This window comes from Haliotis cracherodii, unplaced genomic scaffold (genome assembly GCF_022045235.1).
Source record: "Haliotis cracherodii isolate W230 unplaced genomic scaffold, xgHalCrac1.p SCAF_7, whole genome shotgun sequence".
In the NCBI taxonomy this organism is placed as follows: Eukaryota; Metazoa; Mollusca; class Gastropoda; order Lepetellida; family Haliotidae; genus Haliotis; species Haliotis cracherodii.
In genome coordinates this window covers 16,214,284-16,241,732 of record NW_027266330.1, presented here as the reverse complement: position 1 = coordinate 16,241,732, position 27,449 = coordinate 16,214,284, and the positions used below count along the sequence as shown (strand labels likewise).

Here is a 27,449-nt window from a genome sequence, read left to right as displayed (position 1 = left end):
TGATCGGGTATTTTTATCAGAAAGTGTTTATTATCAACAAACATTCATACAAATTAAACAAAATGATTATAAACATGGATATTTAATATGTGACTATATGATATTATATAAGTTGGTTAGTACGGAAGATTTGCTTGGTGACAGTGATATAGGTGTGTTGAGTTGCGTTACTTAGTCATGCAAGGTCACGTTGGTTTTTGGATTAAATCCCTACTGTGATCATTTCACTGAATGTATAATACGACCCGTTAAGTTCCGGGGTAGAACAGATCTTCAGCATCCCAGGCCGTACAAGGCCGTACTATGCTTGTCTTAAGAGGCGACAAACGGGATCGACTGGTCAGGCTCGGTGACTTGGTTGATGAATGTCATCGATCCCAATTGTGTGGCTCGATGCTCATGATGTCAATCACTGGATCGCCTGGTCTAGACTCGATTATTTAGACCGCCGTCATATTGCTGGAATAATGCCGAGTGCGGCGTTAAACAACGAACAATCAAACAGAAACATGCATTATACATTTTCTTATATTTTGACGCAATTTTGATTAATTTGGAGTAAAATGAAATGTGTTTCTTTTTAATTTAAACACGAGACTTCCTTAAAAATGTGAATTGTGTGTTCATATCTGAACAGTCTCAAGAAAGTATCTTTGGGACTTTTGGAGCGTATTCACTGAACATCATTTACATCACTGCTTGTGTCGGAGGTTTGCTCATGACACAACTGCGATGTCATTAGCTGTAGCAGGTAATTTCTCAGGCATATGAACTTTGTCAAGCGCGAGTCCACTTTTTGTGTCTGTGTATGTTGAGGTGATGTCCACACATCCTGAATCTAGAGCTCCGAGAAAGTCATATTTTGGATGAAGAATTTCCTTTTCGAACAAGAACTTCATCATGTAAGAAATTATTATCAACCCGAGTAACGATACAACAAAGGCAAATGACCTGAATGGAAACAGTTGCTCGGGCACGTCATGGTCATACAATGGGTAGAATATAAATGGAGGGAGATCCAAGAAGCTTTCACCAGCACCAATCCTCAAGACTGTGCCGAGAGTAAATCCCACAATCCCGCCATATCCGTTCGTTGCTGGGAGGAACAGGGCACATGTCAGCTGAGGTAACACAATCACAAAAACAATGTCGGCGGCTAAGACAAACAGTCCCCACACTGTCCTTACGAAGATGGAGAGCACGGTGGCTATGATTCCGATTGCTAAGATTGATAGTCTTTGAACCCACATCAACTCTTGCTCTGATGCCTGAAATGAAGAGGAGCACTGAGGGATTAAATATGTGTGAATACTTTTGTCAGATAGTTATTATCTCACAAGTGTTGACGGGTCATTTTCCATCAACTATAATCAAGATGTAATTTGACTGTTACATGTGACCCGTGAAGATCCGGGGTAGAATAGGTCTTCAGCAACCCATGCTTGCCGTAGAAGGTGACTATCCATGTCATAGATCACAATTTCTTCGATCGATGCTCATGATATTAATCACTGGATTGTCTGGTCCAGACGTGATTATTTACAGACCGCCGTCATATAGCTGGAATATTTCTCCAGTGATTGACATCATGAGCATTGATCCACGCAAACAACAAACAAACAAAACAAACTGTTACATATAGGTATATGAGTCTAAGCTAATGCTAGAACAGCCGTTCAAATCGCAAACCCGTTCTAGAAAATATTTAAATATGTCTTATAGAAATGTGCTTCAGTTATTTTATTTTTCGCAGCGAGGTTCCACACCATACTTTAAATACTGACATCAGCTTAAGTTGTTATATTCGTATGATGTATTATTCCCACATTAGCCACATGCATGAACAATAAACAGTGCCAATCACCATGTACAACCCAAAGCAATTAAAAACGACTTAAAGTAAACGAATGCAATCCAAAAGAATCCACATTTGGAATTATTCTTTGGTATTCATTAAAACACCTGGATATTTTGGAATAAGCGTTACGCACTCAACACATTGGAAATGAATGTCCTGTGGGGACAGGATACGCTTATCTTTTCGCGAATACCTGGTGTCATCACTCTTTCATAATGAATCATAAACACATGCTATTGATTTAGTTCGAATCGTACAATCGACAATGCTTTTGGAAGAGATTTCTTGTGAATATGAAACGGGTGTTGTCGCTTTCCTTTACCTTCGCCCTGATGGCCGTCCTGTACACGTTGTGGGTGAACATGGAGCTGGAGCCGAGGATGGAGCTGTCCATGGAAGACATGACTGCAGCTGAGATCGCCCCAAGACCTTACCGAAACATCATATGTACATCAAACATCCTATATAAACATCAGTACATGCAATCAAGTACAACCTGTATCAACAGCTTAAATGCTGGGAACTTATAATTACCGTTCGCTCCTGACCGATATGGTTGTTATTATTATCAAATCAACACACAATTACATTGTCAGTCATCGCAAAACTAAATCATGAAAGGCACCAACAACATATTTCGTTTGACGAGGCACAAGACAGAAACAAGACATTTTAAACCTTGACACTACGGGGTTGTTTTCGAATCATTTATTTGGTCAGGTAGCCTACACCAAAGCAACTCCAGTCCAATACAATTCCATGCAAATCTACATTCAAATTAGCGGGGTCGGGTAGCTTAGTGGTTAAAGCGTTGGCTCGACCCGGGTACGATTCCCGACATGGGTACAATGTGTGAAGCCCATTTCTGGTGTTCCCCGCCGTGATATTGCTGGAATAGTGCTAAAAGCGGCGTTAAACCGTCACATTCAAATTTTCATGCATATCAGCATCAATTCGACTTAGCATATTGCGGTCATCTCCAAACATAAAGATTGAATTAAATGTTCATACCATATTGCTCGTCACTATATGGCTGAAATATTGCCGATGTGACGTTAAATCTTAACTCACTCACTCACTCACTCACTCACTCACTCACTCACTCATACCATATTGCTTCCAAATATTTAGATAGGTTTTTTCCTCCAGAACTACTCCCGATGTTTAGGTGCTATACTACACATCGTTTGGGTGTTGTACCTATGATGGACACAGCACTTGGCGTGAACTCTTTCAGGACAAGAGGCAGTATCATGCTGCTCATATTGGCACTCACAGGATCAAGGCCACCAGTCAGACTTGAATTGGACCAATCTGAAATAGATGCAAGAAGGCCGACAATAACAAATATAATATGCAACATACAAATACATATACATTTTGTGAATACATTAATGCATAACGACTGGAACTGATATGTCCATATCTTTTATACTTGTATAATTTATGCCCGATTGTGACCAGGACTATACAAATATATGAACTAAAATGTTTTAATATTAAAAACCTTCTTCCGATAGTGTCGTGTGAGATATTTCTTATAATCATTGTGTACACTGCCCACACCCTTTGTCATCTATTCCGTTGGATTCCTCTCAATACTTCCAACGATGCTGTACAACAAGCTGTAGCAACGGGGGTCAGTAAGGTAGCCAAGTAGTTAAAGCGTGTGATCCTCACACCGAGGTCCAGCATCGTATCCCACATGGGTAATTAACATTTCCCAGTGTACCTCGCCGTGAGTTGGGTTGGGCTTATCATCGTTTTGAACACTATTCCAGGTATATCACGACCCGTGAAGATTCCGGGGTAGAATAGGTCTTCAGCAACCCATGCTTGCCGTAAAAGGTGACTATGCTTGTCGTAAAAGGCGAGTAACGGGATCGGGTGGTCAGGCTCGCTGACTTGGTTGATGCATGTCATCGATCTCAATTGCGTGGATCGATGCTCATGATATCAATCACAGGATTGTCTGGTCCAGACTCGATTATTTACAGACCGCCGTCATATAGCTGGAATATTGCTGAGTGCGGCGTTAAACAACAAACCAAACAACCAACCAGTTATATCACGGCGTGTCAGCTTGATGTGGGAAGATCCTGCCCTGGAATAGTGCTGAACCAGCGCTAATGGTGGTTCATCAATGGTAACCATTATATAATGAAAGGTGCTCTGTTAATTTATTGAAAAGTACTTGGCATACCAGCGGCCGTGCTGAGGGCACCGATCAGGAAAGGGGGCACAGCGAGGACCAGAGTTCCCATTCCCGCCAGGACAGACAGCACCTGGGCCTCTCTAACACTCCGGACTGACAACACGCGCTGGAAGTAAGACTGCCAGGGAATAGTGCCGAATATCTGCAACAGGCAATGGAAATATATTCGTCTCTGTTTGTACTTTTGCAGGAAGTCCGATGATATATATGCCTGTCGGGGATGGTGTTTGAAGTTTCCTATTGTATATTTGCAGGAATACGGTCATATATAACAGGCACATAGTTTCATAAAGGACCCGCGAAGATCCGGGGTAGAAATGGTTTTCAACAACTTATGTTTGCCGTAAAAGGCGACTATGCTTGTCATAAAAGGAGAGTAACGGGATCGGGTGGTCAGGCTCGTTTACTTAGTTGATGCATGTCATCGTATCCCAATTGCGTGGCTCGATGCTCGTGATCATGTCAAACAGTGGATTGTCTGGTCCAGACTGGATTATTTACAGACCGCCGCCATATGGCTGAACTATTGCTGATTGCTATTGCCCGGATTTCACGGGTTACGTTCACTGTTAAATCAATATACATGTAAGTAAAACACATTTCCGAGCTTCTTATCAAATGTTTCGAACAATCAGATTTTTGTGCATCTCGACAAATACATCTATCTTGTACAATAGCATATATGTTGTACCTACCATAGCAAGGGCAAGGTCAACCCAGGCCACAGCATGTCGGCCATCCAGAGAGCCAAGCCATGCGTCTGACGTGGTGCTGACGTCACCCACACGCTCGTCCGTCACCACGAATGGAATTGCAAGCACCTGCATCATGACATCATGACATCATGACCGATAACATAGTGGCTGTGAAGTGGTTAAAAACATGACATTGTCTATGGCAACATTATGACTCACATTTTAACATCATATTACCGTGCATATCCACCATACCAGAAAATGTACACGCTGTTTTGTACAAATAACTCTCAAACTTCACACTATCCTAAGACGAAATTTATTGTATTATGGTTGGAAAAGCATGCGAGATATTTGTGTATTACTAAGGTACTTTTTGTATCATTAATCTCAACTCTAGGTACTCCACACCAATATGGTCAGTCCATATATATCTATATTTCTTAACCGTGAAGAGATCATCTGTTTAATGAACATACAGCTGTATAACACATTGTGTAATACCAAAGCACTTGCATATGTACTGCGGGGACAAGTTTCACCGATAAATATTGACAACTCCAAACATCCCCGGGCTCTTGACAATGACATTGCGTGTAGAGATGATAGGTCACTGAGAGGAGCTTATGCACACTCGATGACACCCGCAACATTGTTGCTAGGCTGACGTCACATGGTATGGTTTTGACGGTTAATCTTGCAACAAAGTTTCACAAATTACGTCATAGGTCATTTTGACGTGATTGTAGACTTTGTGATTGCAAGGCCGCATTCCACAAGGCGATAGTAGCCGACGACAGTCGTAAGTCTATGTTAAAGTATGGGAGTTAAGATAACTTTAGCGCTACGATAGCTTTGTTGAACGGATCCCTAAGTTCTAAAGGTGGGCCGTTGTATGGTTCTAAATTTAGAAGTGTCAACTTTTGACCTGTTTGAAGTATTATTCTATTAAACGCAATTTGAGTAAGCTGTGAATGGCGTAGATGTCTGCCTATTCACACACGACAGTGAAATGTTTTTGAGAAATTACGAACGGCAAGTAATTAACAAAATACTGAACGAGCTTCCGTGTAATACTCATTTTTATGAAACTCGTGAATATTCCTTGTATGAGTTGACCAAATGAATGAGTTGAAACTATGTGATGGTTGCACCAAGTGTTTTGTTTTTTTATATTTTGATGCCGGTTCAGTTTGGTCTCGTGTCAGCAATACTCCACACGACGACCAATAAATAACCCAGTCTAGAACATACAAACCAGGGGTTAAAGAATGAGCAACGTCCCAAGCCGTCAGGAAATAAGACATTCAGTAGTTGTATATTTGACAGTTTGAGGACAGTTTTCCCCATGTTAAACTAACGGCAAAAACCGAGCCTCTTTAGCGAGCCTCCCAAAGGGATGCTCGGGAAAAGCCCATGACGTCACTTAACAGGGAAACACCTCTCTCTCTGATCTAGGTCACCCCTCGGGCTGCAGCCGAGCGACTATGTATTTTTACAAGAGTGACAAATCTCTCTATGTAATCTAGCGTTACAAACACTGCATGAAGCAAAACATAAAACATAAAAACGACCTCTATATACACAATGAATATCTAATTGTTGACCTAGCAGTTCAACAGTGAGATTCGGATATTTCATGGTATTGTGCAATCGGAGCTAAATTTAGAGTCAACAAGTGAATGTATAGGGACAAAAGTTAACTGCTTACAGATTCATACGTTGTTTTAGGACTGATTCCCTCAACAGCTTTACTATATATATAAAATTTATTCAAGTAAGTCGCATACACTTATCCAATATGGTTATACAACAAGGCGGCGAAGTGTAGTAAAACCTGTTGGGACCTGTTGGGACACGTTCAAACCTGAATGAATCAGCGAGTCCTCAACGAGGGGTGATTTATTACGCATTCATTCCCAACACAGCGTTAGCGATGGGCTAAACATAGCCTGCAACCCCTCACATTGACTCACCATAGGCAGTAATGTATTTTATGTATAAGGTGTTTGAATTAAACTCGCCCATCAGTCTACAATAGCCACAACTCGTCATCGGGAGTAGTCGAGTCCACAATAGAGGGGTAATTCATAGTCTAGTCATGCCCAAACATAGCGTTAGCCACGAGCTAGGCACAACCTGCTACCCCTTATATTGTATTGCCATAGGCAGTCGTGTATTGTATCTATACACAGCGTAGTTTATCTATAGGTTGGTTGAAATGGACTCGCCCAAAAGTGACTATATAAGGGAACACGCATAGCTCGTCTTTCCCATTCAGACAGAAGACAGCGACGCTGACGGAGCTTGAGAAAGTGACTGAGCCGATTTCTAACAGCCCGAGTATCGAGCCTGATAAAGGTGTAGGAAACTAGTGTTAAGATGAAGGTTATTTTAAAGAAAACTTATGCCTGTAAACATCATCCTAGAAACCGACTGCTGGCTGTGTGCCCGACTGTATGAGTTATTAATGGAGGTGTAATTATATAACTCATACGGAGGTCAGTCTAGGACCACTTGGAGACATGTCAGTCATGGAAATGATAGACTAGCCCCGTTCTAAGATGCAGAACCTGGCCTTCAATGTTCGCTATGCATATTTGAATAGACACATCAAAGCCAGCTCTAGGTGTGTAAGGGTGCTATTATAGGAAGTGATTAACATGTTAGTGTTTCGTATGAAGTGCTGAAACATTTGATGACAACATCAATGTTGCTATAGATATTTTAATAAGAGACCATAGCTTAAAGGAATGCTCACTCATTAAGCCTTTCAAAATATACGTATATTATTTATTAATAAAATCACTGAATATATCATTATTATGATATATAATATTATAGTCAAATGGTTATCTATGTTGACATCTGCACTCGTCTGATATAAATAAATATGGTGGTCATTGGTTTTGAGTATTAAGTATTATGTTAGATGTATATAATTTAATACAGTTACTATAATGATTATACACATATTGGTATGTTATTAAATATATGGAAAAATTCTATTGTTATATAGTTTAGTGATTTAATCTTGCAGCCTCTAATATTATTCATGTAGATGACCAGATGATCAGGAGTTATTATGATAAAAATATTTAATTGTTATGATAAACAAAATATCACTTCATATACTGTTTCTATTTATTTTAGATATCATGGCACCAAACAAGATGTACTCCTGTCAGATCTGTGACAAAACATTCGCCCAAAGCCAAAGTTTAAATAGACATAAGCGCACCAGCCATAGATCTCAGGAGTATAACTGCAATCAGTGCAAGCTAAACTTCACCAGAAAAGACAACTGGCAGCGACATATGAAATCAATGCACCCACCTGCTAAGCATGTGCAGATAGGGGGTGGGGCTGTTGATGATGAGCAGCGCCAACTAGATAATCCTTGTAGACAAGAAGCATTGAAGGGCACCATGAAAGTATATACCATTCCCGGAGAAGGTGTGGCAAAATACGACCCCATGACATTTTTAAGGTCTCATTTTGAAGAAGTAAAGTCCATCTTGAAGAAAGCCGTCACAGAGAAAGGAGCTATGAAGTGGTACCTGGCCATCAAAGTCAAGATGACCCGGAGACGAGGTGATATGATTGACACAGCTGAGCCTGTCTTTAGAGGCAAGTGTCAGACAGCTCTCAAGTGGGAAGATCTTGAGGAGGGGATGAGGGGGTCTATTAAGAAGATATATACCTCCTTCATCGAATATCAGAGAGAGGGTAGCAACTGGACTGTGGATAAGGTCTTGGATCTGATCATCCATACAGCTAAATATCGTCCCTTAAGAGGATCCAGCTACCTCCCTCTCCCCATCAAACTGAGGTCTAAATATGCCATCATCAATGTAAAGAACAGAGATAAGAAATGCTTCCTGTGGTCAGTTTTGGCTGCCTTACACAATGTACAGAATCATGCTGAACGCATAGCCAAGTACAAACCATATGTTGGGGACTTGAATTTCAAAGGGATCAACTTCCCAGTTAAACTAGGAGATATTCCCAAATTTGAGTCTCAAAACGAGATTTCTATCAATGTGTTTGGCTATGAGAAAGGACAGGTGTTCCCCCTCCACATCTCCAAGGAACAACATGAGAGATGTGTCAACCTACTTTTGATATCTAAAGGAAAGAAGACTCACTATTGCTGGATCAAGAACATGAGTCGTCTCTTAGCAGGCAGAACCAAGCATGATGGGAAAGCCTTCTATTGTCCTTACTGTCTCCATGGATTTACCAAAGAGAAATTACTGCAGAGTCACATACCCTACTGTCAAACCCATGGACCCCAGCGAGTTGAGCTTCCAAAAGAGGAAGACAAATGGCTATCCTATCAGTTAAAACATGTGAAGAAACAACTGAAGGCACCCTACATTCTTTTTGCTGACTTTGAGTCTCTCCAGGTCCCCATCTCCAGCTGTGCTCAAGATCCAAACTTATCGTCTACTGAAAAGCTAACCAAGCATCTTGCATGTGGTTTTGCTTACAAAGTAGTGGGTCTCACAACTGACCACTCCAAACCACCTGTTATACACAGAGGTCTAGATGCAGCAGAAAAATTTGTAGACTATATGATCCAAGAACAGGAGGATATAGTTCAGAAATTCAAGCAAGGTGAGCCTCTTCACATGACTGGATGTGATTGGCAGAACTTCAAGAAAGCTACCCATTGTCACATCTGTCAAAAACCTTTGGGCTCTGAAAAACCGGTTCGAGACCACTGTCATGTGACAGGAAAATTTCGGGGAGCTGCCCATAGTGTTTGTAACCAGCATTACAAATTTACGGGAAGGATTCCTGTGGTCTTCCATAACCTTCGGGGTTATGATAGCCATCTCATCATGCAGGCCATCGGGAAAATCCAAAACAAAGAGATCAATTGTATTCCCAACAACATGGAAAAATACATCTCCTTCTCCCTAGGGTGTATGGATTTCATTGACTCCTATCAGTTTATGAATTCCTCCCTGGAGACGTTAGTGAAAAACCTGGCCAAGGAAGGACCTGCTAAATTCAATCACATGGCTCAACAGTTTGATCCAGAGAGACTACCTTTGCTCTTGAGAAAACAAGTATACCCTTATGAATACTTTGACTCTGAACAGAGATTTTCAGAGACCACTTTACCCCCTAAAGAAGCATTCTATAGCTCCCTTTCTGGAGAGGATGTCTCCATAGAAGATTATAATCATGCACAAGCAGTATGGGATGCCTTTGGCCTTCAAAACCTCGGGCAATATCATGACCTCTATGTCTTGACAGATGTGTTAGCTCTAGCAGATGTTTTTGAAAATTTTAGAAACCTCTGTTTGGATGCCTATGGTTTAGACCCCGCCCATTTCTACACCTCTCCCGGTCTTGCCTGGCTTGCTGCCCTTAAAATGACAGGAGTCCAACTAGAATTACTGACAGATATTGACCAACATCTCTTTGTGGAGCAAGGCTTGAGAGGTGGTATCTCCATGATCAGTCATCGGTATGCAAAAGCTAACCATCCCAATGTCCCTGGTTACAATCCTGAACAGCCTAACAACCATATCCTGTACCTAGACGCCAACAATTTGTATGGATGGGCTATGTCACAATCTCTGCCAGTTTCTGGGTTTGAATGGGTCCATACTGAAGACTTTCCTGATGTGACGCAGGTCCTTGATAATGCTCAAGAAGGCTACATTTTGGAAGTGGATTTGGACTATCCAAAGGAACTCCATGACCATCATAATGATTACCCCCTAGCGCCAGAGTCTATTGGAGTTACAGATGATATGTTATCCCCTTTTGCCATGAATTTGAAAAGAAAGCTGGAGGATGACCTGAGAGAAAATAAAGATAAAAATAAAGAGAATAGACCAGCAGAGAAGCAGTCTGAGTGCACGAAAGATATCAAAGCTGTTCAGAAGCTCATTCCCAATTTGCAACCAAAGCAGAAATATGTTCTTCACTATAGAAATCTAAAGTTTTATCTGTCTTTGGGAATGAAATTAAGCAAAGTTCATCGAGTTCTAAAGTTCCAACAGCAGGGCTGGTTAAAGGCTTACATAGAGTTCAATACTGAACGAAGAAAACAGGCTAAGAATGACTTCGAGAAAGATTTTTGGAAACTGATGAACAATGCCGTCTTTGGCAAGACCATGGAGAATCTTAGGAAGAGAGTGGACGTGAAACTAGTGCAAGGACCCAAGCGAGCTCAGAAGCTGATAGCCAAACCCAGTTTTCAAGCGTTCAGGATCTTCAATGAAAATCTGGTTGCTGTTCATCTGAAGAAACAGAAACTCTATCTCAACCGACCCATCTATGCGGGCTTCAGTATTCTTGACATCTCCAAAATTCTCATGTATGACTTCCACTACAACTTTATCAAGCTCAAGTATGGTGCCAGAGCTCAGCTGCTATTCACAGACACAGACTCTCTGTGTTATAGCATCCAGACAGACGATGTGTATGCAGATATGTTGGAGGACCGGGATCTATTCGATACCTCAGAGTATCACAATGACCATCCTCTCTATAGCACCAAGAACAAGAAGGTCTTAGGCAAAATGAAAGATGAGACCCATGGTCTCCCCATCCAAGAATTTGTAGGTCTCAAATCCAAAATGTATTCTCTTGTCTATGAAAAGGAGGAGTCGCTGGTTGAAAAGAAAACAGCCAAGGGTGTAAAAAAGTGTGTGATTAAGCATCACACCAAGCATGCGCATTACAAACAATGCTTGTTTGAGAGAGAGGCTCACATGTCAACCATGACCCAGATCAGGAGCTTTGGACATGAGCTATATAACATTCAGCTCAACAAACGTGGACTGAGTCCCTTTGATGACAAACGATACTTGTTGGAGGGTGGAGTTGCCAGTCTAGCTTATGGACATTGGCGTATTTCCCTATAAATAGTCTCAGGCCATTGGAATGTCATCATCTAAGCCCTGAACACCGAGGAGGCAACATGGCCTTGCAACTGTCTACCACATGTCCACTCTGTGTGAGGAAATTTTCAAAACCATCTAATATGAGACGTCATTATAAAGAAATCCACGGGTCTTCTACCCCTGCTCCTGCTCCTGCTCCTGCTCTGTTGGCTCCTACTCCTGCTCCGCTGGCTCCTGCTCCTGCTCCATGGGCTCCCACTCCGGCTCGAACAAAGCTTCTCCAGCACCCATTTACGATGATTGTGTCAGGTCCTACCACATGTGGGAAAACTTACCTTGTGAAACAGCTGCTAAACAATATGAACACACAACCTACCCAACAACATATCCTTTGGCTCTATCGACGCTGACAACCTCTGTACGACGAAATTAAAACTACTGTATACCCACGAGTGGAATTTATACAAGGAATTCCTGCTAACTTGGAACAGGATGCTTTTCTGAACCCAAAAGTTAGAAACCTGATTGTGTTCATATGGAGCCAGACCTTCAAAGTGAACAGACGTGTGAGAAAGAGCTCTCAGACATGCCTGATTGTGATGATTGTGGTCTCGTCTTTCAAGATGTACATGACCTCCAGCGTCATGTCAAGACATGGTGTCCTGAGAATGAGGGGCAACCCTTGAGAAAACGACCTAAAATAGATTCTATGGATCATGAAGATCAAGATATACATAGTTATACAAGGGCAACCACAGATGTCGATAAAGACAGAGAGGTGAAAGGTCTTGAAAACATATGGGAACAAACGTTTAAAGTATGTAAGGAAGATATCTGGAAGAAGAAAGAAGATTATGAAGATCAGGGGAAGAGTGAGAGGTGGGTTGAAAACAAGTTAAGGAATGCTGGGAAGCCACTTTTCTAGAAAGACTTGTAAGGGTTATACGTTATGTCAGCTATTTTGGAAATGGGCCTCTCTTCAAACCTATCCTGGAGAAAGTGAGAGCCCTAGACCCTGACACAGATCAAGAAGAAATGGATGTAAAAATCAGTCAGTGGATGAAACCCAAAGTTAAAGACATCCTGTCACATGTGGACTTATCTGAAGCTGAAGATCTTGAGTTTGAAGAGAAATCTGACAGTGAAGATGAAGAAGCCTGAGGTGTATATATACGGCGACATTAGGTTCTATCGATCATTTCAGCAATGTTGTTGTGAGCATCATGGTCTCCTGGGAACTTTATCTTAAAGATATCTACTACAATCCACAAAGCCCTGCCAGTTTTGCTGGACCAGATAAACTATACAGATATGTGAAGAAAGTTGGCAAGTTTGTTCTCAGCAAATACAAAATGCGTAAATGGATACAAAGACAAGAAGTTTACAGCCTTCAACGGCCTGTGAGAACATCGTTTGCTAGGAACAGGATTGTTGTCACTGGCATTGATGATCAGTGGTCAGCTGATTTAATGGACATGGTAACATTTAACAAGTACAATCGGGGAGTCTCCTACACCTCGTAGTGATTGATGTGTTCTCCAAGTATCTCTGGCTGAGCCCACTCAAAGATAAGAAAGGTCAGACTGTTGATGAAGCTCTAGAAGATATATTCAAAGAAGGGAGACAAGCCACAAGAATACGTACTGATCGAGGTCAAGAGTTTCGTGCCAGACAAGTTCAGCAGCTTTTAAAGAGCAGACACATTCAACATTTGCTGACCAATAATGAAACCAAGGCTGCTGTAGCTGAACGTGTACTGAAGACCATCAAAACCAAACTCTACAGATATTTCACCTATAAACAGTCCTACGTCTATGTGGACAAGCTACAGTCCTTTGCCGACAGCTATAACCATACTTATCATAGAACAATAGGTATGCCTCCTTCCAAGGTGACTGAAAACCAAGAAACTAACATCTGGTGGAAAATGTACTGGCCCAAGCAGACAAAGAACAACAGGAAGACAAGCCAAAAAGTATTTCGTTTCAAGCTGGGAGATCAAGTTAGAATATCTCACCTGAGGAATATATTCAGCAGGGAATATATATATAATATTCACCATCTCTCGTAGGATATTACGAGGGGGACTGCCCATTTATTATCTCAAGGACTACAATGGAGATGATATTCAGGGAACCTTCTATCAGTCTGAACTACAGAAAGTAGATGTTGGAGCCGATGATATGTGGAAGATAGAGACCATCTTGAAGACCCGTGGCAAGGGTGTCAATAAACAATATTTTGTCAAATGGCTTCATTGGCCTAAGAAATGCAATTCGTGAGTTAGAGCTAGTGATGTAGATAATGTAAATACACTATAATATATGTCCGTCTTATGTTAAAATAGTTTAGTATTGTAAAGGTCTGTGTGAGATAGGTCCTCGACTCTATCAGACCTGAATGCACTGGGGATAATAAATTGTACATAGAAGTCGCATACTCTTGTCGTTTATATTTAGATGAGATGTTTGTCACTCTTGTAAAAATACATAGTCGCTCGGCTGCAGCCCGAGGGGTGACCTAGATCAGAGAGAGAGGTGTTTCCCTGTTAAGTGACGTCATGGGCTTTTCCCGAGCATCCCTTTGGGAGGCTCGCTAAAGAGGCTCGGTTTTTGCCGTTAGTTTAACATGGGGAAAACTGTCCTCAAACTGTCAAATATACAACTACTACATTCTATCAACTTCGTCACATAGCCTCACCACCGATTCATTTGGTCACCTCTTACATGAATACGGGGCGGTCGGGTAGCCGAGTGGTTAACGCGTTCGCTCGTCACGCTGAAGACCCGGGTTCGATTCCCGACATGGGTACAATGTGTGAAGCCCATATCTGGTGTCCCCCGCCGTGATATTGCTGAAATATTGCGGCGTCAAACCATATTCACTCACTTACAAGAATACGTTTCTAGAGGTATCTGTGTAATGTTTCTTTGTTCAATCAACATAATTCCTGGCCAGAATAGACCCCAAACACTTGATACTTTTCGTATGAACCAAATGGTTACACTGTTTGATCGAGTGGTTGCACATGAACGACTGAACGAGCATTGACGTAACCTGACGGTGGCATCGTAGCTGACCCAATCAGACAATACTGTATGAATGAAGGATTGATAATCCCAACCCAAACAGCACATTCAAATTCAGAAAAAGAAAGATTAACAACAGATCACCTCGACGACAAGCACAAGTTAGTGATGATGGTCAGATAAACCGCCAGACAAAATATAGTATACGCTTAACAACTGGTTTTGACCAAAACATTACAAACGTTATAAAAAAAAAATACTTCGCTTAAAACAGTCGCCGAAACACGGCAAACGTGAGGTCCAAAACACAACTATGGTACCCGTATAAAATACATCACCATCAAATAACCATTACTTGTCTGTTTCAATTTTAGCCACCATCAAGCATGAGTGTATACTTTCCTTTGCCCGGCAGTGTATCTGAACTGATGAGCCGTGGGAAGGCATTTGCAATGAGAATGAGTGAGTGAATGATTATGGCTTCACGCCGCTTTTAGCAATATTCCAGCAACATCACGGCGGGGGACACCAGAAATGGGCTTCACACATTCCACCCATGTCGGAAATCGAACCTGGGTCTTTGGCGTCAATGAGAATGAATTGTTCATACCAGGCCGACGGTGATCAGAATTAGTTGTACTATGTCAGTATATGCAACTGATATCATCTGACCAATCATGGTATAGAGGACAGTGATACTTGCGGACACCACAATAGCCGTCTCCACGTTGATACCCAGTATTATACTCAGGCTGGTGCCTGCAAAGAGACAAATAAGTAAAATAATAATATATAATTCATGAGTGTTCCAGGAAGAAAGTATTAATATAGGATATCTTATATGAACTTCACATATGTGAAGGCTTTTATTTATGCCATCAACAAAGCAAGGATTAGCTAAAACTGACTGATGATGCAAGTCACACCAACAGTGGACTGTGGGCAATGGGCAAGATCATTATTATATGGGAAACCTTTACAGACAAATATGGTCTTACTTACATGGGATATGGTGGGCAATATATGCATCAACTGTTTCCAAGAAGTTATCCAAATTGCATTTTGTTATCTTTATTTGTGATGGAAATTAGCATTCCGCCATGTTGATGTTATCATCTGTCAGAAATGAGCGACAGTTGGGGTCTTTGAGTGCGTGGTGTCTGCGTTTGGTTTAAATATTCTTAAACCCAACTCACTCACTCCATATACACATTTGTGTCGATGTGTGCAAGCACCTAGACTGATCGTTTCCAACATTTGACATTAAATACAACTGACTAGATTTAACTTCCATTTATCTGATATATCGCCATAGCTGACTGCGGTAAACTTCTTACCCAAGGCGTTGAGGATGGACGCGGTCCAGAAGACGTCACCGCAGAGCGAAGCCAGGTACACGAGGCACGCGACCACGCGGCCATAGCACTCCTCGATTGGCTGTAACATCGTGACGTACTTCCTTTCACGCATGCGTCCTGCATATATTATGCCCCCTAGGAACCGGATGTGAACTCAGTATTATAAAGTGTCTGAACTTAACATTAGTGTGGTAGGCAAGGATGAACACGTGTGGAGTCTTGCACCACCTTGAACTATAGTCCAGCAACAGGGTTGGAGAATACAAAGACTGAACTTTACAAATCAAACAGAAATTGGTGCAAGGTGGCACAACCTGTTCGACAGAATATACTGTTTACGTATTGTCATAAACTACTGTTTTGTTCTCAAGGCGTCTTAATTCTTACTTATATTTATTTCTAGCAACATTTTTATGGTTTCTACCGGGTTTGATCCGGATACAAAGTGTTAAGGGCCGGAAAAGACATATTATTCACATGATTGTGTCAGCTGAGTTGAACAGTGGCACGGCGGTACATGAGGATCTCTGTCACATACTTGTGTTGTTGTTGTTGTTGTTGTTGTTGTTTTTACATCGCAATCATCAGTATTCCAGATATATGACAGTGGTCTGTAAATAATCGAGTATGGACCAGCCAACCCATTGATTGACAACATGACCATCGATCTACGCAATTGGGATACGATGACAAGCTTCAAACAAGTCAGTAAGTCTGACCACCCGATCCCATTAGGCGCCTCTTACGACAAGACTGGGTTGCTGAAGATCAGTTTGTTTGTTTGTTTGTTTGTTTGACGCCGCACTCAGCAATATTCCAGCTATATGACGGCGGTCTGCAAATAATCGAGTCTGGTCCAGACAATCCAGTGATTGATATCACGAGCATCGATCCACGCAATTGGGATACGATGACATACCTCAACCAAGTCAGAATGCCTGACCACCCGATCCCGTTAGTCGCCTTTTACGACAAGCATGGGTTGCTGAAGACCTATTCTACCCCGGAATGCTGAATTTGGAGATCATTATGCATAGCATGTGTTAAATACACTACGCACATAGTTAACAGTTTGGGCAGAAGATGCGACACAACACAAGCTGGTTGCAGTAACTGATGATAAGTCAACTCACCCAGGACAAGACCCACAAAGATAGCCATGGGGGAAATCGTCCAGGCAAGACCACCTGTTGCTATGGATTCCGCTGTTCCGTTTATGAAGCCACCCCCAACGGTGGTAGCTGAAAGACAATCACCGAATACATGTCATTTTGTAAACATGAAAATCGTTATGTTTTGTGTGTGTTTCTTTAGTAAACTGTTTTGTTTGATATCGCTATTGTAGCGATTTGCGTTTTTGTGTATTGGTGTAGATTTTACACTGGTCTTCTTTTCAAGAACAGATCACACTGTGTGTTTTCTTGTCGATGAACAGAAGGATGTGACATCAGGTGTGTCTCTTGACTCCATGTATTTTAATTACGTGATACAACTGATATAATTGCCCCTTGTGATTAAAATGAATTATAATTTTTATATATTTAGAAAAAAAGCGTCATTATATTACAGTCCGTCAACCATCACTTGGTATTTCTAGTTAGGTCAATAATGAAACTAATTGTGAAAAAATCTGTGCCATAATGATTGTTGACGGACTAAAGTGAGTAACAAAAGAAAAATAACTGATTTAAACATTTAGGGTTCCGCACCTGGGATTCCACTCAACAGGGTTCGGTGAGTGAGTGAATTGGGTTTAACGCCGCTTTTAACAGTATTCCAGTTATATCGCTGCGTGCCAGCTTAAAGTGGGCGGAAAGCCCGAAGTGATGCAGGTCTCAGACGTTTACCACTTCGGTGAAACCCACGAGCACGGGTATGGTGCTGACAAACCTAGAAACATAATCGGGGCGAACCGGGATTCGAACCCACAATCATAGGTTTCTGGCGTGTCCAAGGGACGCAAATCTGCACAGCGAATCGCGGCGCCTTAGACGACTGGACAACCTGTGCCCCCCAACAGGGTTCGGCATCCGAGATGCCACTCAAAAGGGTTCGGCATCTGGTGTACCGAAATCAGTCCAGGTTAAGGAGCCATTCTTGACATTTTAAGTCATTCAGGAATTGACTAAATTTGACACGTCATTTATCAACACGATGCGCATTATCCCATACTATGACCTTTAAATAGCTTCTTACTTACTAACATGTATTTGTTCAAGGAAAATCTGGTGAGTGGCGGGTGGTTCCGGTACTACAGAACATGGTTAGCCGTTTCGCACATCCACTGATCCATTCGTATAATCTCCATCAATAATTTGCCTCCACGCCTCCACGCCTGTGGAATCCGTCTCGGCTGATATTGGAGACTTATTGGGTGTCGTAGCGCTAAGAGGCTTTCGTGAAACGGCACCCCGGTACAAAAAGGATCGAGGCGTAAATTCTCGTTTCGAGTGTTTAAACTAATCTCAAGCCGTCTATGAAATTTTCACAAGGAAAGCCAGTGTTTGTAATGGAATTTTCAAATATCTGGTTATTTTTATTCTTCATTTTGAAAGGGAAAGAACAGCAATACGCATGAAAACGACAACAAGCCGCCCCATTTGTTTGTTTGTTGTCTAAAGCCGCACTCAGCAATATTCCAGCTATATGACGGCGGATATAACCGCCCTGATCTGTCCTGGCAAGTACTTTATGTACACAGAACAAAGATCAAATTCTGCATAGCCATGTAGCCTATGTCATCATGGTTATAACGTATTTCAAGTTATATTATAACATTTACTTTTGTTATAAGGTTAAAAATGCATCTCAGAAACGAATGATAATAAATAGAACCATTATAGCTGCAATTAGGAATTGCATTAGATATAGTTCGAGACAGAACTTGTAGTTGGAAAGGAATCAATAGAGAAAAGACATTTCACATTTATCACAAGTGTATTCTGGACATTTCACATTTATCATTGGATTGGTCTCTGGCTATCGTCCATGAGTTAATGAAACAAATGGGGAATTACAAGGTATAAGCCATTGGGAGCTTCGGAGCGAGTCACAGAATCAATAGAGAGATGAGCAATCTGGCACGTAGGCTTTTGGTATTTTTCCGATGGCGACACACATGAGTTCATGGTCAGATCTAAACTTGTAACGAATCAAATGGAGGTATTGAGACATGTGACAAGGACAGGTCAGGCTCGAACACTATAAAATGATACCTTCAACATTAGGAAAGAAAAGCGCGGTTTGCAGTCGATCGAGTCGAATCCCGATCGTTCTCAGTTTCCCCCAGCTAGTGACGAGCCTGGCCAGTCGGATCCTGTTCTGTATTGATAGATGGGCTGAGAGTAAGTAAAACTATGTGAGTATAAACTGGTGTTGCGTTTCTTTATTATGTGAGTATGAATGCTGATAGAGACAACTTGGAGTAAGTGTCATTAGGCCCATCACTCCTTGACGGAGCCGAGCCGTGGTGGACAAGGTGAGGGCAATGTCCTGGCTTAATTGACCACAAGGACCAGGAACGGCAATACATTTAGTAACTGTAGCAGGGTCGCACGGGACGCCTAAAGGCAGTTACGACACTTTTGACTAGGAAAAACTAGTTTAAATTTTATCACTTTATGGTTTCATGGAACATAAATGTATTGCATATCTCCTCACCTATCATGGTGAATATGCCAACAACGCCATAGAGTTGACGACCAGCAACTGAGGCCATTTCAGATTTATTCTCCTCGTCTATTTTTACACATTTCGCCGCCATGACTCCGACCACCAAAATGATGACGTAGAACACAATCAGCACGACCAGACCAGCTACGTTGATCTCCATCTTGAACGTAAATGAACTGAAATTTGAACAAACTCGGGGGTAAGTTATGTCAGAGTGAGTGATCGAGGGAGGTAATTCACTGCAAACACGAAAACGTCGTTTTTTCCGTATATGGTCATTGGACGGAAAAACTACTTTATTTGGACGCCTCCCGACCATCGTTTTTTCCGTCCAAATAGCGTCGTTATTTGACATCGGAATATACTGGGAGAGAACGATTTCATCAAACTCCTCCCTTTCTTGATTGACATTGTCAATCAAGCAACAGCGTCCACCGGTATTCCTACTTCTCAGATTTGATTGGTCAGTTCTCGCGTGTTAGATTACAGGCCCGAGTTTGACGCTGTACTCGAAGCGCTTAGCGGAAGTATTGAAATCAATCGTTCTGCGCATGCGGATTGCTTAATGCCTTGTCCGAATTTTCCGTTCTGTGCATTCGCGATTTCGCGTATTGTTTCCACTATGTCACCACTATTTGACAATGATTCATCAACACAGTCTCGTGATAAGTTCGGAATCGTACAATGTCGCTTTAATTTATGGCACGTACTTGATCGACACGCATTTCCCATTAACAAATACAATGATAACGGTAATAATTTTAGTAAAAAAAAATAGGAAAGCGCAAGGCTCAGGAACGTCTATAGGAAAAGGATTTATACTTTCAAAAGTTATATAATCGTCAAGTACGCAAACGAATATCAACCGGCTTTTAAAACTTATTTTTGAAGAAGGTGATCTTGGTGTATATTGCCAGATATTATATGCATATACATTTTCCCGATATTGCTTATTTTAATGTTTATTTATAGTTTTAAGGTTCGTCCGCCTAATTGACGGGATTCCACTTCTCATTTGTACATGACACTTAAGCAGTGTCCTATTACTGTAAACAGATTAGTTTCAAATTCCATACTGGTGATATCTATTCAGACTAATGCTTAGTCTCTAAAACTGTATAGTTTTGAAAGAAACAAGTAACCCCAGGAGCCCCAGTTATATGGGAAATTCCGAGATGAACCTATTCTATGGATATCTTAGCTGCCACCCAAACCGATCCAAACGGGACCCGAAAGCTTATTGTATGCTATATAGTCACATGGTTGGTTGGTTGGTTGGTTGTTTAACGCCGCACTCAGCAATATTCCAGCTATATGACGGCGGTCTGTAAAAAAATCCAGTGATTAATATCATGATCATCGATCCACCCAATTGGGATCGATGACATGCATCAACCAAGTCAGCGAGCCTAACCACCCGATCCCGTTAGTCGCCTTTTACGACAAGCATAGTTGCCTTTTACGGCAAGCATGGGTTGCTGAAGACCTATTCCACCCCGGAATCTTCACGGGATTATAGTCACATGGAACTGCACCAGAATTACACATTGTATTCCGGACGATTGTGTTCTTTCATTTACTTTTAAGTCAGGAAAAAAGACTTAAAAGGAAATATGTTGAATTTAATTATTAAATGTTGCCTATACACTAATCTGGACGTACTACTCATTGTTCTATTTATGTCATCCTATATGAATATCAGATATACATTAAAACATGTAACCGTTCTAAAGTCATACACTCATATAACCTTATATTCTTCAAAGTTTAATCAACAATATCAAGAGCAGCAATTTAAACTACTGAAACACAAACACAAGGCTGTTATCAAGCGCTAGTGCAGACGTGATGCATCGTAAAAACTATCGTGATGTCTTCAGAAATACAATTTCTTGCAACATTTATACTACGAGATAGTAAGCCTAACGCTGAGTGGAACGTAGACAATATCGCTGATACAGATACCACGTATTTGAATGTTAATACTAAAGACAAACACTCATTATTTTTGCAGTGACGATATAACACTTATACACGTTTATTGGTGACTCTCATCAGTTTTGCTATTCATTTTAATAACTTTGTTTTCACATATACAAGTAGCAATACCCGACTAGCCTGTCATACATAATTATGGGGCAGTTTTCAATCTTGTACTGACTTACTCTGGTGTTCCTAAGCGAAGCTTATTGGCTTGGGTGTTATACCCCGTTTTCTGGTAATCCTATTATTACTTCATTTTTATCTCATGACACCCTGTTCTCTGGATCACGGCTCCGTGACTATCCATAACAATTAGGATGAACATTCAGCTCAAGTATATGAATGAGTTTGTTTTGACGCCACAGTCAATCAAAGACCAATGCTGTGCGGTTTGATTACACACTTCTACCAGGTCGAAAATCGTGGATCTTTATTTTCTACCTAAAGAGAATCATAGTTCATATGCTAATCCATCTACGAAAACCGTCCTGCTCAAGATGACCTTACTTGTTGTTAAATCCATCATCTATCCCCCCACTCTCACCAAAGTTGTCCGGTTTGATGACACACAATCTACCACATTATGTTCACCCGATCCCCATTTAAGTCTCCTCTGTCTGGATATTCCTGCCGAAAAGGCCCCATGTACCTGGGAATCTCATTGATACATTCATGCGCGGCATTCTCCACCTTACGAAGGTCATAGTTAACATGCTTATCCAACTCGAACTACCATCCCGCTCAAGATGAATGTTTTATGTTATATCCAACAAAACCACATTTACACACACACGCACGCACGCACACACGCACGCACGCGCATACACACACACACACACACGCACGCACGCACGCACACACACACACACGTGCATGCACATCGCTATAAAAGTGCAATAATCGTGGACGCGACGTTAAACCCCATTTCACCTCACTGTGCAATTTGTAATTGCGATCACCATGTTCCAATCGTCTCAGTGATCGAACGATTGGGAAGTAATTGTAACTTGTGTAAACTGCCGGGCAAAAGTAAGTATACACCCATGTATAATAGTGGTTAACAATGAAACAAACAAGAAATGGTTATTCGATGGAGATATATTTGCTTCGGGTATCTTAGGCGATACTACATGCATCATATCAATGAGTGTCTCACAACAGGTGACGTGCACACGACGTCTTAAGGAACACGGGGGTCGCAATTTCACAGTACACAGGAGTGATATTAAAATGTCTTTGTACGCCATTGTATCGTTGCTAGTGGGCTAGACGAAGCATTGACGAAGCAAAGAGTTTAATCAGACGTCTTCTTGAGGGAGACTGGTTTCACAAGTGTGATCCCTGGCGATAAGAAATATGGCATTGCATAGCAGGCCAGCAGTTAAACGTATCAAAGTATAATCGTAAATTCTCCTCAGCGTAATATATACCTTGTACGTGTGTAAACAGGGTGTGTTTGGTAACTTGAGTAGGAAGCACAAGTGCACGAATGGATGTTATTTCAGATGACAAATGAAAGAAGACAGAATGATTGTGACGCAAATTTAGTTTCATCATTCGCCAACACACACACACACACACACACACACACACACACACACACACACACACACATTTTGAGTAACCAATCCCTGAATTGAGAAGACTTGCGTTACGAAGCTCCTTCAAGTCGTTATCAATATCCGTAAATGTCTGTGATATTATTACCCATCCAAAGCCGAATATATATTTATTGTGCTTTCTTGACAACAAATGTTATAATTGGGATAGGGGCGGTCTGGTAGCCTTGTGGTTAAAGCGTTCGCTCGCCACGCCGAAGACCCGGGTTCGATTCCCGACATGGGTACAATGTGTGAAGCCCATTTCTGGTGTCCCCCGCCGTGATATTGCTGGAATATTGCTAAAAGCGGTGTAAAACCATACTCACTCACTCACTCACTATAATTGGGATAACACTTTCATAGTAAAGTACAGATGCCCGTCCGGGATTTGAAACTACACTGTGAGTGAGGCACCCAATCACCAGCACACAAAGTCAGCTATCTAATCCAGCCACCGACGCTTCCACCAAAAATAAAAGTCAGACAACTGTTAGTCCAGATCACGTACTTTGAGTACCCCTCTGACAAGTGAAAAATGGCACGGCTCCCATGGCCGAAAGCTTCGAACACACAATGCCGTTAAGAACGTGGTCAAATGTAACAAATGTTATATTTGGATAACACTTTCTCAGTAAAGTACAGATTCTCGTACTTTTAAGGGTTGATATAATAGACGTTGATGGTTGATTATCAATGGACAAACTAAAGCCAAAACTTATCTTATGAATTATTGGTAATGGGCAATGGACAATGGGCAAACGAGAGGCCTGGATAATTAGCGCCAATTACCTGTTGGCTTCCCTTGTTACGTTTCCTCCTTGCTATCTTTTTACTTTTGTTGTTCTTACAGGTACATAATTATATATGTTCTCTGCCTCATAACGTTAATTCACCTGATGAAGGAGTAAGTTTTTACTCCGAAACGTTGTGTTCCTCATAATAAAGACGTTGACATCCATACATTTTCTTCCTTATGTGTATCACTTGTGGAGATATTTGCGTGGACTATAATATGGTCATGCCTATAAATATTTGGGTCTTTGTCTACATGAGCATTAAGACATAAATTTTATAGCTAAGGAAATTGCTAAATCTGAAGGAATGAAGTACATTTTATAGCAAGCTGTGATCTTTATTCACAATTTAGATATTCGTAATGGAGATCTGAAGCTGAAGTTTATCGCAATTTTCCGCAACTCCCACCTCCTGACCAGCTGAACGTCTTAGTGCATTCTGATGCCATTGTAAAATTCCAGGCTGCCCTTCTTTCTGTGATGAAATCTATTGGATTATAATACTCTCTGTTTGCTGATATTTAATATGTACATATTGTAAAATATTTACGATATTTTAAACGTGTAATTCGATGCATGCAATGCAATGTGAACATGAGTGCGGATGCATGAAGGCGGTTATAGTTATAGTTACAGGAATGGTAGGAGGGTGTATGTATGTAAGCACGAATACCAATACATGAAGGCTGTTATAGTTAAAGTTATAGTGCGATGGATCTAGGGGAATGGTAGGAGGGTGTATGTATCTTAGCACGTATACCGATACATGAAGGCGGATATAGTTATAGTTCGATGGATGTTGGGGAATGGTGGGAGGATGGATTATGTATGTAAGCATGCGCATGTATCCATGATGGCTGACGTAGACATAATGAGATGGTTGTAGGGATAAAAGGGAAAGATGAATGCGATGTGTGTGCGCGTGTGTGCGTGCGTCCGTGCGTCCGTGAGTGCGTTTTGATACAAGGGTTGGCGAACATGTAGTGAGATTATTGTGTGAGTAAGTTAAGTGGTTGAGGATGTGGCAGGTATGAGTATTGATACATGCAGATTTGGGGTTTGGGGACTGGGTGTGCCTGCACTGATGTCTTTTGTTTCACTCACTTATAGTGTTTTCTTTTACTCAATAAATGTTTTACGCATTTTAATGACTGAAAATGTGGTGTCTCAAAGGCTATACTGGCCGGGCATTCTACATATCTACCCGAACTACGAAGCCATTTTTATGCTGTACAATTCTTATTCTTCTTCACACACACACACACACACACACACACACACACACACACACACACACACACACACACATTGATTGTTTTATTAAATGTATCCTCAGGAGTCAGTAAGAAACTAGAAATAACTGCCTTTGTTCTGTATATCTCACCAAGTTTCAGCTTTCGTCTCTTCCTTTGTGGAATGAGGTTTCACATCCTACTTATTTTGTGGATACAATAACAATAAATCAAACTAATAGATCGTTTGAGCCAGCTAAATATAAAAAAATAGTCGATAGTCACAATTCCCTCTGTTGGTCCCACGTGAAATGTTCATGAATACTGTAAATCATGAAATTAACGCAATATAGCAGCTTCTGATTTCATAGATCTTCAAGAAGGATTATCAATAATGGGATGGGTGATGAGTTCATCTGCATGCCGAGTCTATACGCTGTGATCAACAATAATGCTCTGAGTCAATACATTTTGTCAAATGTATGACATGTATTACCTGAAGGAACATATTGTTTATACTCTTCCATGTTTTTGACGGACAATATAATTTACATGCTCGGTAATAGTGAGGACGGGCATCATTGTTTGTTTCCGTGCTTTGTTCAGGTGAACAATTGACTTGTCCTTGCATGTGTTTGTGACGGGTGCCACCTGTATGGCAGGCTACGCTCACTTTTTCGCGAACACCCGTTGGATGACCTGAACCACTTCGGATTTTTATACCACATCAGTCTGATACACCGTGATATAACTGAAATACTGTTCAAAGTGGTATTAAATGTGATCACCGTAGTGTGTTACTGCAACTGTCCAAATTTTGTGTAGTGATGTTATGTAATGTGTAAAATAAAGCATATTCAATTATCCAATTAATTTGATTAGAATATACTTGCGTCAGTGTATTTTATTAACGCCCAAACCCGTATTTGTTAAACACATATAATAACAGATCATATACACGCATGGTGCCTTGACTTACTCTTAGCTTTAACAGGCCATTCCGGAATAAAATAGTTCCCCCCAAAAGCGAGCAACATCTGTTATAGTTTGTTTACAAGAAACGTATTTTAAAAAAATTCCTCATTAGATGAGAAGGTCTGTTAAGAACTACCTCAGTAAGTCAATCACAATGACAGAGCGTCGAAATACATTTACATCAAGTACAAGAGGTCAAAATGACCGACACGATAAACGTAACGGGAGATATTTCCGAAGTTGTTAATTAACCTGTGGCGATTTCAAGCCTTTGTCATCACTGATCAATTGGCCGATCATTGAAAGGTGATTGTAAAGATGTGTCAAATAGATACTAACGTAAATTCATAGATTGCTGTAGATTGTCACTACGATAGTTTGGAATTTTTTATTTATTTTTTTTTTTTTTTTGGGGGGGGGGGTTCCTGTAGGATGGGTTGTAGCGAGGGTATCCTTGAACGGGCATGCAAACCAAACTCTATGACTTATCCCAGAGTATGCTAAGACGGTACGTTCAAAATTAAAGGTCTAAATGATGAGAAACAACGCTTCTGTATCAATTCGTACTGGGGAATTCCCAGGGTTTTCCCCAGGAATGTGGAAGTGGTCAGTGTTTACGTCATTTCAAGAATACAGTCACGTGAAAAACGTCATGTGACCCACCTCTCGTCCTATGGAAAAGCCGAATATCGTGTAAACTTCACATTACAAAATTAGTTACTGTTATAACCAAATGAAACACAACCCATTATCCGATAGAGGTAACTGTGCATAGCGGAGGGATATGTTATCTCAATAAACTTGGTAACATGGTTTGGTTTGACTTCTTGGCGCGTGTCTGAATTCCATTAACGTGTTACATATCCCAAAACTGACAAATCAGCAAATCTCTCTGCACTGCGCGCGACAGATACTAGAGCAAGGCATGCCAGAAATACGAAACCTAATGCTTCCGAAAGGAAGCCTTGGGCATCACGTGCGTCGGGGGACCAGAGCCATCTGATTGGCCGTTAACAGTTGTACAAGGCGGAGCAAAAAAGCATCGTTTTTCCGTCCAATATACGCTTAAAAAACTCTACGCTTTTCCGGACACTTTCTAGACGCTAACCAATTAATAAATTTTTATGAATTTTTAGTCGTTTTTCCGTCCAATGACCATATACGGGAC

At 41.1% G+C, this 27,449-nt stretch overlaps 2 protein-coding genes across 4 annotated transcripts in view; one reads left to right on the top strand and one right to left on the bottom strand.

Moving 5' to 3' along the window:
* Positions 1–56: 56 nt before the first annotated feature.
* Positions 57–27,449, bottom strand: part of LOC139447686 (high affinity choline transporter 1-like) — a 28,364-nt gene continuing 971 nt past the window's right edge. For 2 of the 3 annotated variants that reach the window (XM_071229121.1, XM_071229120.1), the window contains exons 2-10: positions 19,685–19,872; positions 17,158–17,265; positions 16,004–16,159; positions 15,277–15,425; positions 4,769–4,894; positions 4,062–4,215; positions 3,059–3,172; positions 2,181–2,287; positions 57–1,268 (exon numbers count right to left, since the gene is read on the bottom strand). In XM_071229121.1, the coding sequence (XP_071085222.1) occupies positions 717–1,268; positions 2,181–2,287; positions 3,059–3,172; positions 4,062–4,215; positions 4,769–4,894; positions 15,277–15,425; positions 16,004–16,159; positions 17,158–17,265; positions 19,685–19,856 (1,638 nt within the window). In that variant the 5' untranslated portion in view covers positions 19,857–19,872 and the 3' untranslated portion in view covers positions 57–716. The remainder of the gene's footprint in view (positions 1,269–2,180; positions 2,288–3,058; positions 3,173–4,061; positions 4,216–4,768; positions 4,895–15,276; positions 15,426–16,003; positions 16,160–17,157; positions 17,266–19,684; positions 19,873–27,449) is intronic. The other variant, XM_071229122.1, reaches the window with a different exon arrangement.
* LOC139448212 (uncharacterized) lies at positions 7,065–14,056 on the top strand. Its single transcript, XM_071229731.1, has 2 exons — positions 7,065–7,129; positions 7,922–14,056. The coding sequence occupies exon 2, from the start codon at positions 7,927–7,929 to the stop codon at positions 11,656–11,658; it is 3,732 nt and encodes a 1,243-aa protein (XP_071085832.1). The 5' UTR covers positions 7,065–7,129; positions 7,922–7,926; the 3' UTR covers positions 11,659–14,056.

Excerpts from the sequence above, each read along its gene's own strand:
- LOC139448212 (XM_071229731.1), top strand. The coding sequence starts at position 7,927 with ATGGCACCAAACAAGATGTACTCCTGTCAGATCTGTGACAAAACATTC.